The sequence below is a fragment of the Panthera tigris genome, chromosome A2 (genome assembly GCF_018350195.1).
Source record: "Panthera tigris isolate Pti1 chromosome A2, P.tigris_Pti1_mat1.1, whole genome shotgun sequence".
NCBI classification, from domain to species: Eukaryota; Metazoa; Chordata; class Mammalia; order Carnivora; family Felidae; genus Panthera; species Panthera tigris.
The window spans coordinates 104,461,416-104,475,480 of record NC_056661.1 but is presented as its reverse complement, the minus strand read 5'-3'; the positions used below and the strand labels follow the sequence as shown (position 1 = coordinate 104,475,480).

General features: G+C 36.2%; 1 protein-coding gene across 6 annotated transcripts in view; it reads left to right on the top strand.

The window, feature by feature from the left end:
* The window catches only part of VWDE (von Willebrand factor D and EGF domains), a 77,099-nt gene that overhangs the window by 39,879 nt on the left and 23,155 nt on the right, over positions 1 to 14,065 (top strand). For all 6 annotated transcript variants that reach the window (XR_006211393.1, XM_042967373.1, XM_042967384.1 and 3 more), the window contains exons 14-19: positions 1,964 to 2,119; positions 2,244 to 2,348; positions 4,167 to 4,281; positions 10,634 to 10,884; positions 11,971 to 12,190; positions 13,706 to 13,843. Coding sequence is in view for 5 of the 6 variants with exons in the window: in XM_042967373.1 (XP_042823307.1) it covers positions 1,964 to 2,119; positions 2,244 to 2,348; positions 4,167 to 4,281; positions 10,634 to 10,884; positions 11,971 to 12,190; positions 13,706 to 13,843 (985 nt within the window). In the remaining variant the exon portion in view is untranslated. The remainder of the gene's footprint in view (positions 1 to 1,963; positions 2,120 to 2,243; positions 2,349 to 4,166; positions 4,282 to 10,633; positions 10,885 to 11,970; positions 12,191 to 13,705; positions 13,844 to 14,065) is intronic.

Genomic DNA, 14,065 nt, shown 5'->3' with positions numbered 1-14,065 from the left:
TGTGATCCAGCTCCTGTCTATTTTTGTAACCTTGAACCGCCTGCATACACTATACTAAAATCTCATGCTGTCTCATGCATCCCTCCCTCTTCACTTGCTCCTCCCTCCAGCCTCACTGAAGTGTAGTCTCTCCAATTCTGCTCCAGGTGTCCAAACGGCAGTCTCCTCTTCTACTTTCAGGGAGAAAAGCCTCCCTTGACCGTGATAGACACAATGGATGCTTTCTCTCTCACTGAACTTAACTTGAATCTTGGTTATAGCAGTATTAAAATTGTTTTGTCTGTCCTTTCCTCTGTGATCTTTCTTCATCAGGAAATTCTCAGCACATGTAGGTACTCTCAAAATATTGATGAATGGAAAATAAATATAACTCCATTTATTCCTTATTTGGGGTTGGCTTCTCCAAACAGGAGGGGAAATGATTTCTGGACTTGGCTGGAACCTTGTTTCAATACACAAAACGCTGTATCCATCTAAGTGTCCTTATCATGACTACTCTGAAACACTGTTGTCAGTCCCCCTCTGCTAGAGAGAAACCACTGATCTGTTTGGCCAGACTGTACATACCCCCCTCAAACATGGAGATTTGTACTGTGGCCTACTCCTTCAATCCTCAGATCTTAAGATACTTCCCGCTAGCCACAGATGAGCATGTTCTTACCTTCCTTTCCTTCTCCTGCAGACTCACAATACTGAAGCATCAACATGGTCCTTGACCATTTCTGAGCAATTGAAAACATTATACAGTTATAAACTTAAAAGAAAAATCTAAGTCAAAATATTGGCAATAAAATATATCCTTTTAGCTTTCTATGTAGTTACCAGTACCTAGAAAATTCTTCTGGCTTTTCCTCTTTAGATCATTTTAATACTAAATACATTTTAATACTAAATGTATTTAGTACATTTAGTAATTTAATACATTTAATACCAATACATTTTAATACTAAAAAATTATACTTTAAGTGTAGATTAAATATGATATGCCACTGAGTTATTAAATAGAGTAAACCAGTTAGAATTTAGTTTCAAGTTATATAGATTCATTTGAATTACCTTAATCAAAAATAGGATTTATTATTAAGGTAGTGTGTTTTTCACAAAATCAGGGTAAGAATGTAATTGCTGAATTCTCAGGAACAACTTGAATTTGGGACTTGAACACCACGAAGACTCAGTATATCTGAATTTGTGTGTGTGTGTGTGTGTGTGTGTGTGTGTGTGTGTGTATGTGTGTGTGTGTATGTATCTGTCTGTCTCAGTTCTGCTTTTCTCTGTGGGCTTCATTTTTCCCTTTTACTATATACTAGCCTCCTACACATAGTGAAAAATACAGCCACCCACATCTCCATTACTTTTTATCTTGCACGTGAAGCTACCAGAAGCATACTGGCCCAGTATCCTCTCTGGTATAAAGTTGAAACATTCCAAATAATCAAAGCATTGACTCAGCTTAGATACACCCCCAGAGCAATCAAGCATAGCCAGGAAAGATGAGTCATGTAAAAACATGAGAAGGTCCTGGGAACCATATGGATGGAGGACCGACAGAGCAATTTCAAGTAAAAGTAGAAGTTTAAGAGCTTTTGCAGAAGAAATGAGTTTCTGGGAAGAAAATCAAACCACTGTGTGTCAGCTACATAGTCAAATGTGTTTCCTCTTGCTACAAAACTCATTACTTGGCGATTCATTATACATGACCAATATTGATAACTTCTTTGATTTACACCTATAAGAAATGCATGAGGCATTAGAACCAGTTTATGTCTAATTAAGGTATATATGGTTTATATTATTCTGGATAAAATTCACTATTGATGTCAGTTTTATTACTTCATTCATTATATATTCCATTATACTAGCCATGCATTTTTTAAGATTTATATTTTGATTATATGTAGTTTATTAGCAAGGAATTTCCATAATTAAACAGAAGTTAATTGCTTTCTTATTATGCCTTTAGTATAATAGCAGTAATTGGGTCCTTGGAAAAGCTGTCTACACGCATATTGTTTTTCAAAATAGCAGAACTATTGATTGTCAGCTGCCCCCTGATGTTCAGCAGTCTGATACCTTAGATCTGATGGGTGAGAAGCCAATTGCGAAGTGGCAGTTAAAGGTAAAAAAGAAAAGACAGTCTCATATTTATTAATAAAGTAAATATTTATGTATTAAAATTTCATAATGAATTTATGAAGCCACATTTAGAACAAATTATCTTATTATAAAACTGCATCTTACAGGTATCTAATGATGGTTACAGGTTCAGTAATCCCAAAATAATGATCATCTATGATGGGGCTTGTCAACTTTGTGGTCTCTATGGAAAAGACTCATGTACTATAAAGGTAAGCAGTTTTTCACTTATTTTCACATTTACATGGTAAGTATTTTCATTTCCCATGCTATTGGCATATTAAAGGCATATTAGTTTTTTTCACCTTCATATCAGAAATACTAATAGAGAAAAGCCTTCCTCAAGTTTATATGAGGTTAACTGAAATTGTTACTCTGCCAGTAACTCTTGGTGAAATGGCAAGGAGATTTCTACCTCTAATGTTTTCAAGTGGCTGGTTATTTATTTCTTAAAAAAAAAATAAAAGGGGAGGTTCAGATTGAATTTTAACTCCTACTACATTCCTTTTAAAAAGTAATAAAGATTTTCCAGTTAGATGTCTCTCTGCTCGTGCCTAATCTTCTTTGTGGCAAATGACATGCATTTTGATGGAGCTTGTAAAATGTGTAAGGCTACCACTTTTATAGGGAGTGTGTGTGTGTGTGTGTGTGTGTGTGTGTGGCAAATAAATTCATTGAGCCATGCAATTATCTACTTAAGAGATTACAGAACACCCCAGCCTGAGCTGAATCCTCACAGCCACACCCTCTTAATCTATGTGCAGTCTGTTGGGTTTATCACCATATCTTTCTCATATGCCAGTTGCTGATTTAATACATACCATGGAAGTAATATTACTTGGCTATTCAAAATTGAGAAGCATATCAAATAATATTTATGTAGATAAAAATGAAAAGTATCATTATTTTGAATTTTAAATCTTTTTTTTCCCCTTGAGATTAGCAATTAGATCATGTCAGTAAAAAGTTTCTGGGGTTTTTAAATTACTTTTTTAATTTTTTTAATGTTTTATTTAGTTTTTGAGAGAGAGAGAGAGAGAGAGAGAGAGAGAGACAGAGCACAAGCAGGGGAGGGACAGAAAGAGATGGAGACACAGAATCTGAAGCAGGCTCCAGGATCTGAGCTGCTAGCACAAAGCCCAATGCGGGATTCGAACTCAAACCACAAGATGACCTGAGCTGAATTCAGATGCTCAACAGACTGAGCCACCCAAGTGCCCCAGAAGTTTCTGTTTTTACAAAGTTGTTTGATTTTTATTTTCCCCTAAATAGTCTGTTTCCACATGTCTTACAGTAAGTACTTTTAAAACTTTGTAATTCAAAATTGTTTTACATTGTTGCGAATGTTCTGTTCTTATTTTTGTGCAGTGTTCCAAGTGACATCAAAGGAGATTACATTAAATGGGCAAAGCTTATATATGCTGAACAAAATTTGGTCTTCTTCCCAGGTTGAAAATTATTGCTACATTTAAAATTATTTTTTTGCAGTTCAGCCTCTCTTTCCACTATTTTCTATAAGGATATCCATTGTCAAGTGTGGATCATTATGCCAAGGTTCTGGTTCAGTTTTGCTCTGTTCAGAGGACATAGTGGGATCCTAGAGGAAGGGAAAATAGCTATAAACATATGTGTTTCTGTAAGATGAGCAAGGAGAAAAATTGTTTCATTTCTTTATAAATAGAGCACTTCAGCCTGACTTAGCAGTAAGAAAGACCAGAAGAAAAGACAGATTGTCTTCCATGTTATTTATAAGCTAAAATTCTACACAGAGATACAGCTATATGTATTTTCTTATTCCTTCCCTATTGATCAGTTCCACGGGCAATTAAACAAAAAGGAAATGATTTGTTTTCTAACATACATTTATGATTAGGACACATGAAAAAATGTTTCCTAAGCAAAACAGACTTATAACATGCTTACCCTGGATTGATCAACATATATGATGCTATCTTTCTATGTACATTTTTTCCTAAACACTAACTATAACGGTATCCTAATTGCTTTCCTCTTTTTAAAACTTCCATTAGGAAAATGTTTGCATTATCGATGGGCTCTGCTACATTGAAGGAGATAAAAATCCTACCAGCCCTTGTTTGATTTGTAGACCAAAAAATTCAAAATTTACTTGGTCATTTTTAGAAAGTAAGTTATTCTTTATTAATACAAATATTTCCTCTACAAGATAATTTTTAAGTGATTTTTAAGACACGAGTTACATAAGTGTGTTTAAGATGAACACTGTGCTTTATTTAGCATCTTTCCTAACTGCATGATTTACTTTGCTTGAACGTAATACAAGATGACATGTTATTTTATGTAATTTCCGTGATTATACTATAATAGGGTATGGGATTTTCCTTTCAGTATTTGATCCTGAAAGCAAATGTGAATTATTAATGGAAGAAATCAGAATGATTAATTCAGCTACACACAGTTTGTACAAGTCATACAGCTACCAGCAGAATGGCCACTATGTAAACACATAAAACGTCCATCACTGAAGGTTGGTGGGTTTAGTGGAAAGAAGACATTACTTTGAGACCAAAAGCAAAGCTCTATATCCTGCTCTTAGCCTTCTTTTCTGTTTTGTGACAAGGCATTTCGCTATTTAAATTCCAAAGGCTATGCATTCATCACCTGTTAAATGAGATTATCTGGATTCAATAACCTATTAAGTGCCTTCCAGCCCTACCATTCTGGGACCTCATGAGTATAATAGTGGGTACAGATAATGTCTGGATACTTTGTTCCACCCCCAAAAACACCCCAAATCATAGTTATGTGTCGTAAAACGTCTTCACTTTCTTTTTTTTTTTCAATATATGAAGTTTATTGTCAAATTGGTTTCCATACAACACCCAGTGCTCATCCCAAAAGGTGCCCTCCTCAATACACATCACCCACCCTCCCCTACCTCCCACCCCCCATCAACCCTCAATTTGTTCTCAGTTTTTAAGAGTCTCTTATGCTTTGGCTCTCTCCCACTCTAACCTCTTTTTTTTTTTTTTTTTCCCTTCCCCTCCCCCATGGGTTTCTGTTAAGTTTCTCAGGATCCACATAAGAGTGAAAACATATGGTATCTGTCTTTCTCTGTATGGCTTATTTCACTTAGCATGACACTCTCCAGTTCCATCCATGTTGCTACAAAGGGTCATATTTCATTCTTTCTCATTGCCACATAGTACTCCATTGTGTATATAAACCACAATTTCTTTATCCATTCATCAGTTGATGGACATTTAGGCTCTTTCCATAATTTGGCTATTGTTGAGAGTGCTGCTATAAACATTGGGGTACAAGTGCCCCTATGCCTCAGTACTCCTGTATCCCTTGGGTAAATTCCTAGCAGTGCTATTGCTGGGTCATAGGGTAGGTCTATTTTTAATTTTTTGAGGAACCTCCACACTGTTTTCCAGAGTGGCTGCACCAGTTTGCATTCCCACCAACAGTGCAAGAGGTTCCCGTTTCTCCACATCCTCTCCAGCATCTATAGTCTCCTGATTTGTTCATTTTGGCCACTCTGACTGGCGTGAGGTGATATCTGAGTGTGGTTTTGATTTGTATTTCCCTGATGAGGAGCAATGTTGAGCATCTTTTCATGTGCCTGTTGGCCATCCGGATATCTTCTTTAGAGAAGTGTCTATTCATGTTTTCTGCCCATTTCTTCACTGGGTTATTTGTTTTTCTGGTGTGGAGTTTGGTGAGCTCTCTATAGATTTTGGATACTAGCCCTTTGTCCAATATGTCATTTGCAAATATCTTTTCCCATTCCGTTGATTGCCTTTTAGTTTTGTTGGTTGTTTCCTTTGCTGTACAGAAGCTTTTTATCTTCATAAGGTCCCAGTAGTTCATTTTTGCTTTTAATTCCCTTGCCTTTGGGGACGTGTCAAGTAAGAAATTGCTACAGCTGAGGTCAGAGAGGTCTTTTCCTGCTTTCTCCTGTAGGGTTTTGATGGTTTCCTGTCTCACATTCAGGTCCTTTATCCATTTTGAGTTTATTTTTATGAATGGTGTGAGAAAGTGGTCTAGTTTCAATCTTCTGCATGTTGCTGTCCAGTTCTCCCAGCACCATTTGTTAAAGAGACTGTCTTTTTTTCCATTGGATATTCTTTCCTGCTTTGTCAAAGATGAGTTGGCCATACTTTTGTGGGTCTAGTTGTGGGGTTTCTATTCTATTCCATTGGTCTATGTGTCTGTTTTTGTGCCAATACCATGCTGTCTTGGTGATTACAGCTTTGTAGTAGAGGCTAAAGTCTGGGATTGTGATGCCTCCTGCTTTGGTCTTCTTCAAAATTACTTTGGCTATTCGGGGACTCTTGTGGTTCCATATGAATTTTAGGATTGCTTGTTCTAGTTTCGAGAAAAATGCTGGTGCAATTTTTATTGGGATTGCATTGAATGTGTAGATAGCTTTGGGTAGTATTGACATTTTGACAATATTCATTCTTCCAATCCATGAGCACGGAATGTTTTTCCATTTCTTTATATCTTCTTCAATTTCCTTCATAAGCTTTCTATAGTTTTCAACATACAGATCTTGTACATCTTTGGTGAGATTTATTCCTAGGTATTTTATGCTTCTTGGTGCAATTGTGAATGGGATCAGTTTCTTTATTTGTCTTTCTGTTGCTTCATTGCTAGTGTATAAGAATGCAACTGATTTCTGCACATTGATTTTGTATCCTGCAACTTTGCTAAATTCATGTATCAGTTCTAGCAGACTTCTGGTGGAGTCTATCGGATTTTCCATGTATAATATCATGTCATCTGCAAAAAGTGAAAGCTTGACTTCATCTTGCCAATTTTGATGCCTTTGATTTCCTTTTGTTGTCTGATTGGTGACGCTAGAACTTCCAACACTATGTTAAACAACAGCAGTGAGAATGGACATCCCTGTCGTGTTCCTCATCTCAGGGAAAAAGCTCTCAGTTTTTCCCCATTGAGGATGATGTGAGCTGTGGGCTTTTCATAAATGGCTTTTATGATGTTTAAGTATGTTCCTTCTATCCCGACTTTCTCTAGGGTTTTTATTAAGAAAGGTTGCTGAATTTTGTCAAAGGCCTTTTCTGCATCGATTGACAGGATCATATGGTTCTTATCTTTTCTTTTATTAATGTGCTGTATCACATTGATTGATTTGTGAATGTTGAACCAGCCCTGCATCCCAGGAATGAATCCCACTTGATCATGGTGAATAATTCTTTTTATATGCTGTTGAATTCGATTTGCTAGTATCTTAGTGAGAATTTTTGCATCCATATTCATCAGGGATATTGGCCTGTAGTTCTCTTTTTTTACTGGGTCTCTGGTTTAGGAATCAAAGTAATACTGGCTTCAAAAAATGAGTCTGGAAGTTTTCCTTCCCCTTCTATTTTTTGGGACAGCTTGAGAAGTAGGTATTATCTCTGCTTTAAACATCTGGTATAACTCCTCTGGGAAGCCATCGGGTCCTGGACTCTTATTTGTTGGGAGATTTTTGATGAGTGATTCAATTTCTTCGCTGGTTATGGGTATGTTCAAGCTTTCTATTTCCTCCTGATTGAGTTTTGGAAGCATGTGGGTGTTTAGGAATTTGTCCATTTCTTCCAGATTGTCCAGTTTGTTGGCATATAATTTTTCATGGTATTCCCTGATAATTGCTTGTATCTCTGAGGGATTGGTTATAATAATTCCATTTTCGTTCATGATTTTATCTATTTGGGTCATCTCCCTTTTCTTTTTGAGAAGCCTGGCTAGAGGTTTATCAATTTTGTTTATTTTTTCAAAAAACCAACTCTTGGTTTCTTTGATCTGCTCTACAGTTTTTTTAGATTCTATATTGTTTATTTCTGCTCTGATCTTTATGATTTCTCTTCTTCTGCTGGGTTTAGGCTGCCTTTGCTGTTCTGCTTCTGTTTCCTTTAGGTGTGCTGTTAGATTTTGTATTTGGGATTTTTCTTATTTTTTGAGATAGGCCTGGATTGCAATGTATTTTCCTCTCAGGACTGCCTTCACTGCGTCCCAAAGCGTTTGGATTGTTGTATTTTCATTTTCGTTTGTTTCCATATATTTTTTAATTTCTTCTCTAATTGCCTGGTTGGCCCATTCATTCTTTAGTAGGGTGTTCTTCAACCTCCATGCTTTTGGAGGTTTTCCAGACGTTTTCCTGTGGTTGATTTCAAGCTTCATAGCATTGTGGTCTGAAAGTATGCATGGTATGATCTCAATTCTTTTATACTTATGAAGGGCTGTTTTGTGACCCAGTATGTGATCCATCTTGGAGAATGTTCCATGTGCACTCGAGAAGAAAGTATATTCTGTGGCTTTGGGATGCAGAGTTCTAAATAGGTCTGTCAAGTCCATCTGATCCAATGTATCATTCAGGGCCCTTGTTTCTTTATTGACCATGTGTCTAGATGATCTATTTATTTCTGTAAGTGGAGTGTTAAAGTCCCCTGCAATGACCACATTCTTATCAATAAGGTTGCTTATGTTTGTAATTGTTTTATATATTTGGGGGCTCCTGTATTCGGCGCGTAGACATTTATAATTGTTAGCTCTTCCTGATGGATAGACCCTGTAATTATTTATAATGCCCTTCTTCATCTCTTGTTACAGCCTTTAATTTAAAGTCTAGTTTGTCTGATATAAGTATGGCTATATCACTTTGACTTCCAGTGGCATGATAAATAGTTCTCCATCCCCTCACTCTCAATCTGAAGGTATCCTCAGGTCTAAAATGAGTCTCTTGTAGACAGCAAATAGATGGGTCTTGTTTTTTTATCCATTCTGATACCCTATGTCATTTGGTTGGCACATTTAGTCCATTTACATTCAGTGTTATTATCGAAAGATATGGGTTTAGAGTCATTGTGATGTCCGTAGGTTTCATGCTTGTAGCGATGTCTCTTGTACTTTGTCTCACAGGATCCCCCTTAGGATCTCTTGTAGGGCTGGTTTAGTGGTGACGAATTCCTTCAGTTTTTGTTTGTTTGGGAAGACCTTTATCTCTCCTTCTATTCTAAATGACAGACTTGTTGGATAAAGGATTCTCGGCTGCATATTTTTTCTGTTCATCACATTGAAGATCTCCTGCCATTCCTTTCTGGCCTGTAATGTCTTCACTTTCTTAACTACAGCTATACATAATTCCGTATAATTGTTTCTTCATTCTCTTTCCTCATCCCAAAGACCAAGCAGGCATTATAAAATACAAGATATAATTACTCCCTCCTCCTATCCCCATGTAATTTTAGCTAAGGAATCCTAGAACCTTGTATTTATACAGTGCTTTGTAACATCACTATATATATTATTGTGTATACAAATTTCATTACTGTATTAGACCATTTTTCAGATAATTTATGGTTCAGGTGCAAGACTCACAGGGTGTTATGGGAAGACAGTACAAATTTGGCGAAGAATTAAGTGCAAAAGATAAGGGAAACACAATATAACTTCTGAATTGGTGTCTATGTTTTTAATGGCTTGAGTATGACTGACTCATAATAGATTTACAATGTTCAAGGATTTAAGGAGGCTGGAAAAATCATCTATCCCAATTTCTCATATTGAGGGGTGAGGAAATTAAAACCAGTAAATTGTACAAAGATATGTGATGGCAGAATGGGAGCCAGAACCACGTTCTCTTGGCATCAGTGCTTTGTCGATGCAAGCAGAAAGTGTTTGTGCCCAGTGTGATGAAAAAGCCTATACCTTCCATGTGTTAAGCCAAGGAAGGGGGACATTTTTTAATATGACAATATAAAAAAAGTGTTTTAAAGCATTACTTGAGCGCAAAGGGAGCTTTCTCTGTCCTCTGAAATAACCACCGTTCCATTATGTGAGCTTGGCAATGGGAAATGCCTCTGAGGAGCAGAGGATGGCTGTGACTTATATGGCTTCCAGTTCCTACTGGAGAGGCAGGTACAGTGAGGAAAATAAGGTCGGGTGGGGGGGGGGCGGTTAAATGAACAATCCAGTCATGGAGAGTGAAGGGGAAATTAAAGGAGGTGTTGAGGGGAAAGAAAAGCTGAAAAGGGCAGAGGATGAAGAAGAGAGAGTGAAAGAGCAAGCAATGAGTTGGTCAACACCAAGAAATAATTTCAGACAGAAAAGGAGATGCATCCAGTCTGGGAAATGCAGATATGTTTATGTATTTTATGCTGTGTTCAAAGTGCTGTTACACCCTTGTAGCAAAGTTTGAAGTCTTGCACCTGTCAGTTACTTTTACATTTTCTAAGAATGCAATTGAATTTATTCAGAACATGAAAAGAAAAGAAAAGAAAAGAAAAGAAAAGAAAAGAAAAGAAAAGAAAAGAAAAGAAAAGAAAAGAAAAGAGAAAAGAAAAAAAAGAAAAGAAAAAAGAAAAAGAGCCAGCATAGGTAATGGAAGTTTTAGGGGAGTTTGAAATTCATCAAAATGTTTCAGTCTGAGGTCTTTGCGTCATACTTTACTTTCCCTTTTCCTTTTTCTTTATACACAAGTACAAAGTAATTGTTTTCTCTCTGACAGACAACCAACCCCCACTGATTCAAATGCCACAAGACAAATTAGAGACATTTTTCGGGGAGAACTTTGTGTTCCAGTTCACGGCTGTCGATCCTGAAGGCTCTGACATCCATTTTGCCTTGGACTCAGGTCCCGAGGGAGCAAATGTTTCTTCTACGGGACTTCTTATGTGGAAAGCAGAGTCCCAAACTCCACAGCAATTCACTCTACTTTTTACCGATGACTGCAATGCTGAAACAAGGCTCACGATTATGGTAATATTTATAATTACGTAAATGCCACTGAATTAATTAACAGTATCAGTAACTATTTGAAACTTAAAATAGAATTCTTCTTGAAGAGGAACTAAATTATTCAACATTTTGTGGAAAATCAAACTGCCAAAATGCTATTTTTGTCAGAATTTAAAATCTTCGGTAGAGTCTCAAGTCCAGAGCACGGATCTATGTGACGAATTCCTAGACCATTTGCTCCTGTACTTAAGTTTACTTAAGTAAAGAATGCATTCATGTCCACCTGTCTGAAATATCTATGATAAACCTAAGATTGAAAATTATACCCTTTCCTTCAAGTGAAGTCATTTTTTTATTGGCTATTCTTTTGATATTATCAGTCACGAGCTATTAATACTGTTTTTGTGCCCTGTATTCACTTGAAATTTGGGACACACTCCCAGAGAAGTAATGGTATGAAGGGCAATTGTGTATTATGTCATGCTAACCAGATAATTCAAATGACTGTTTACTCTCTACAGTCTGGGATAAGTCATGTGACTAACTGCTTTGCACCTTAAGGATTTTTTTCCAGTTGTTCCACTTGCATCATAGAAATTGATTATCTTGTAACATTTTACGTTTTTTTTAATGTTTTATTTATTTTTGAGAGAGAGGGAGACAGAGTATGAGCAGGGGAGGGGCAGAGAGAGAAGGAGACAGAATCCACGAAGCAGGCTCCAGGCTCTGAGCTGTCAGCACAGAGCCCGACACAGGGCCCAAACCCATGAACCACGAGATCATGACCTGAGCTGAAGTTGGACACTTAACGGACCGAGCCACCCAGGCACCTGTATCTTGTAACATTTTAAAAAATTATCCATAGCATTTATATTTTGACTATGCTCTTGAAAGTTGGCAAGGTTACCTTATTAAACTATATTTTAAAATACTCTTTTACATTAAATATATATATATATATATATATATTTTTTTTTTTTTTCTTTTCAAAACTTGTGATCTGGTCCTACTTCCACCTAAATGTACATGCCTAACACAATTTCTAAGGCATAAACTCAAGATTATTTTACTGAAGAATAAAGCATTTACTTTTTGTTTCTTTTGGAGGTGACTGTGAAGTCTTGTGATTGCTTGAATGGTGGATCATGTGTGTCAGATATTAAATATCCTCCAGGAAGTGGAGTGCACCTGTGTGTCTGCTTGCCTGGCTTTCAGGGCAGTCTTTGTGAAGTGGACGTCACCGAGTGCCAATCAAACCCCTGTGGCCTTGGCAGATGTATTAGTGGTTTTCACAGTTATTCTTGCGTGTGTCCGCCTGAACTCAAAGGTAAGTTTTGGTTCTTCATGAACGAAATTAGTGTGTGAACAAATTAGAAAGGAAAGTTCCTTGGCTTTCCAAGTAATATACAGGTTATTCAAGCATGTGTATCGTCCTAAAGATTTTAATATATGTTTTAAAATCTAGTAAAAGTCATCACAAATACATTTGCTACTCATATCCTTCTATTATTGTACATTGCTTACATTTACTCTTACAATTTTGCCAATTTTTTATAATTTTCATGGCAGTATTCTATGTCTGTATTGTACTTTGCAGGTTCTTAAACATTTCTGTCTATATTTGCTAGGTAGAAATATATTTAAGTGTATTACTATGGAAATATAATATGGAAAAATCAAGAAATTTGCCATGAGAAATATAAACATTATCATTTAAGAAAACTTGATAATTCATTAACTTAAAAAAATCATGATACAATGTTAAAGCGAAATGAAAGGAAATATTAGCATGTTTGCTAACTTGTCAATTATCCTGAAAAATTTTATTCTAGAAACCTCAAATAAGTATATGAATGACATATAATTTCCCAAGGCTTTTTAAGAGTCATACCAATATTTCCTCTAATTTAAACAGATATAAATGTTAAGTAAATATGCAGTTACTGAGCTTATATTTTACTTGAAGGCATCTACTTTAACATTATAATTGAACTAAGCAAGACATTTATTATTTTCTTCAGCATTTTAAAATAAAAATTTTATCAGTTGGGACTGTTGTGCTACAGACTTCATTTGAAACAATTCGTGTTGAGTGCTTCATGGATCTTACTGTAATGGGAGCAACACTTCATCTCAAAAAACTTTATTGAGGACATACTGACTTTCCTCACATGCTGTAAAATTTTCATGGGTTTTCACAGCTAATGCAGTCACCGCACTGAATAAGCTGTCCTTAAGCTAATTAAGCAATCATTCTACTAACTTTTTTAAAAAAAAATCATTGAGTTTTTTTTAACAAAGTGAGAATTGCTGCTATGATATGGTAATTTTTTGCCTCAGAGTACCAAGGGCCTTCTGTCGTCTTTTTTATAAGGAAAATCTTATGCACTTGAAGGGTCTTATTTAATGTTAAATAGAATCTAATTAATGACTTAAAAAAATTTTTTTAATGTTTTATGTTTGAGAGAGACAGACAGAGTGTGAGAGGGGGGAGGAACAGAGAGAGAGGGAGACAAAGAATCCAGAGCAGGCTCTGTGCTCTGAGCTGTCAGCACAGAACCCGATGTAGGGCTTGAACTCACAAATGGCAAGATCATGACCTGAGCCAAAGTTGGATGCTCAACTGACTGAGCCACCCAAGTGCCCCTCTAATTGGTGACTTTATACATGCATTCCTCTTAATGTATGACAGTTTTTCTGGAGTTTATGTAAAAGAAGTAAATATACTTTAAGTAAAGTAGAAGTAAAGTACTTTAAGTAAAAGAAATAAAATAAGGAACACTTGATGGGATATACATTGTTTTTCAAAATAAATTGAACTCTCAATCTGTATTTTGTTTAGGTAAAAATTGCCAGGAAGATGTTGATGAGTGTCAATCCAGACCTTGCTTTCCAGGAGCAGAGTGCTTCAATACCTTTGGCTCCTATCATTGCGGTTCATGTCCAAAAGGATTTTATGGTGATGGAAAGATATGTCATGGTAAAAGTCCCTATTTTCTGCCATGAAATATTTGTTGCTACATTTACTTAATCAAAATCACTCAGTTCTATTACCTCTTTTACTCATGTGTTCATTCAGTATGTATTCACTAAGTGTCATGCATTAAGCTGGATGCAGAGGATGCAAAGATAGGTAAAACATGTCCTCTGACCTAATAGGTTTGAGTGTAATACCAGTATGACATGTAATCACATAGTTTCA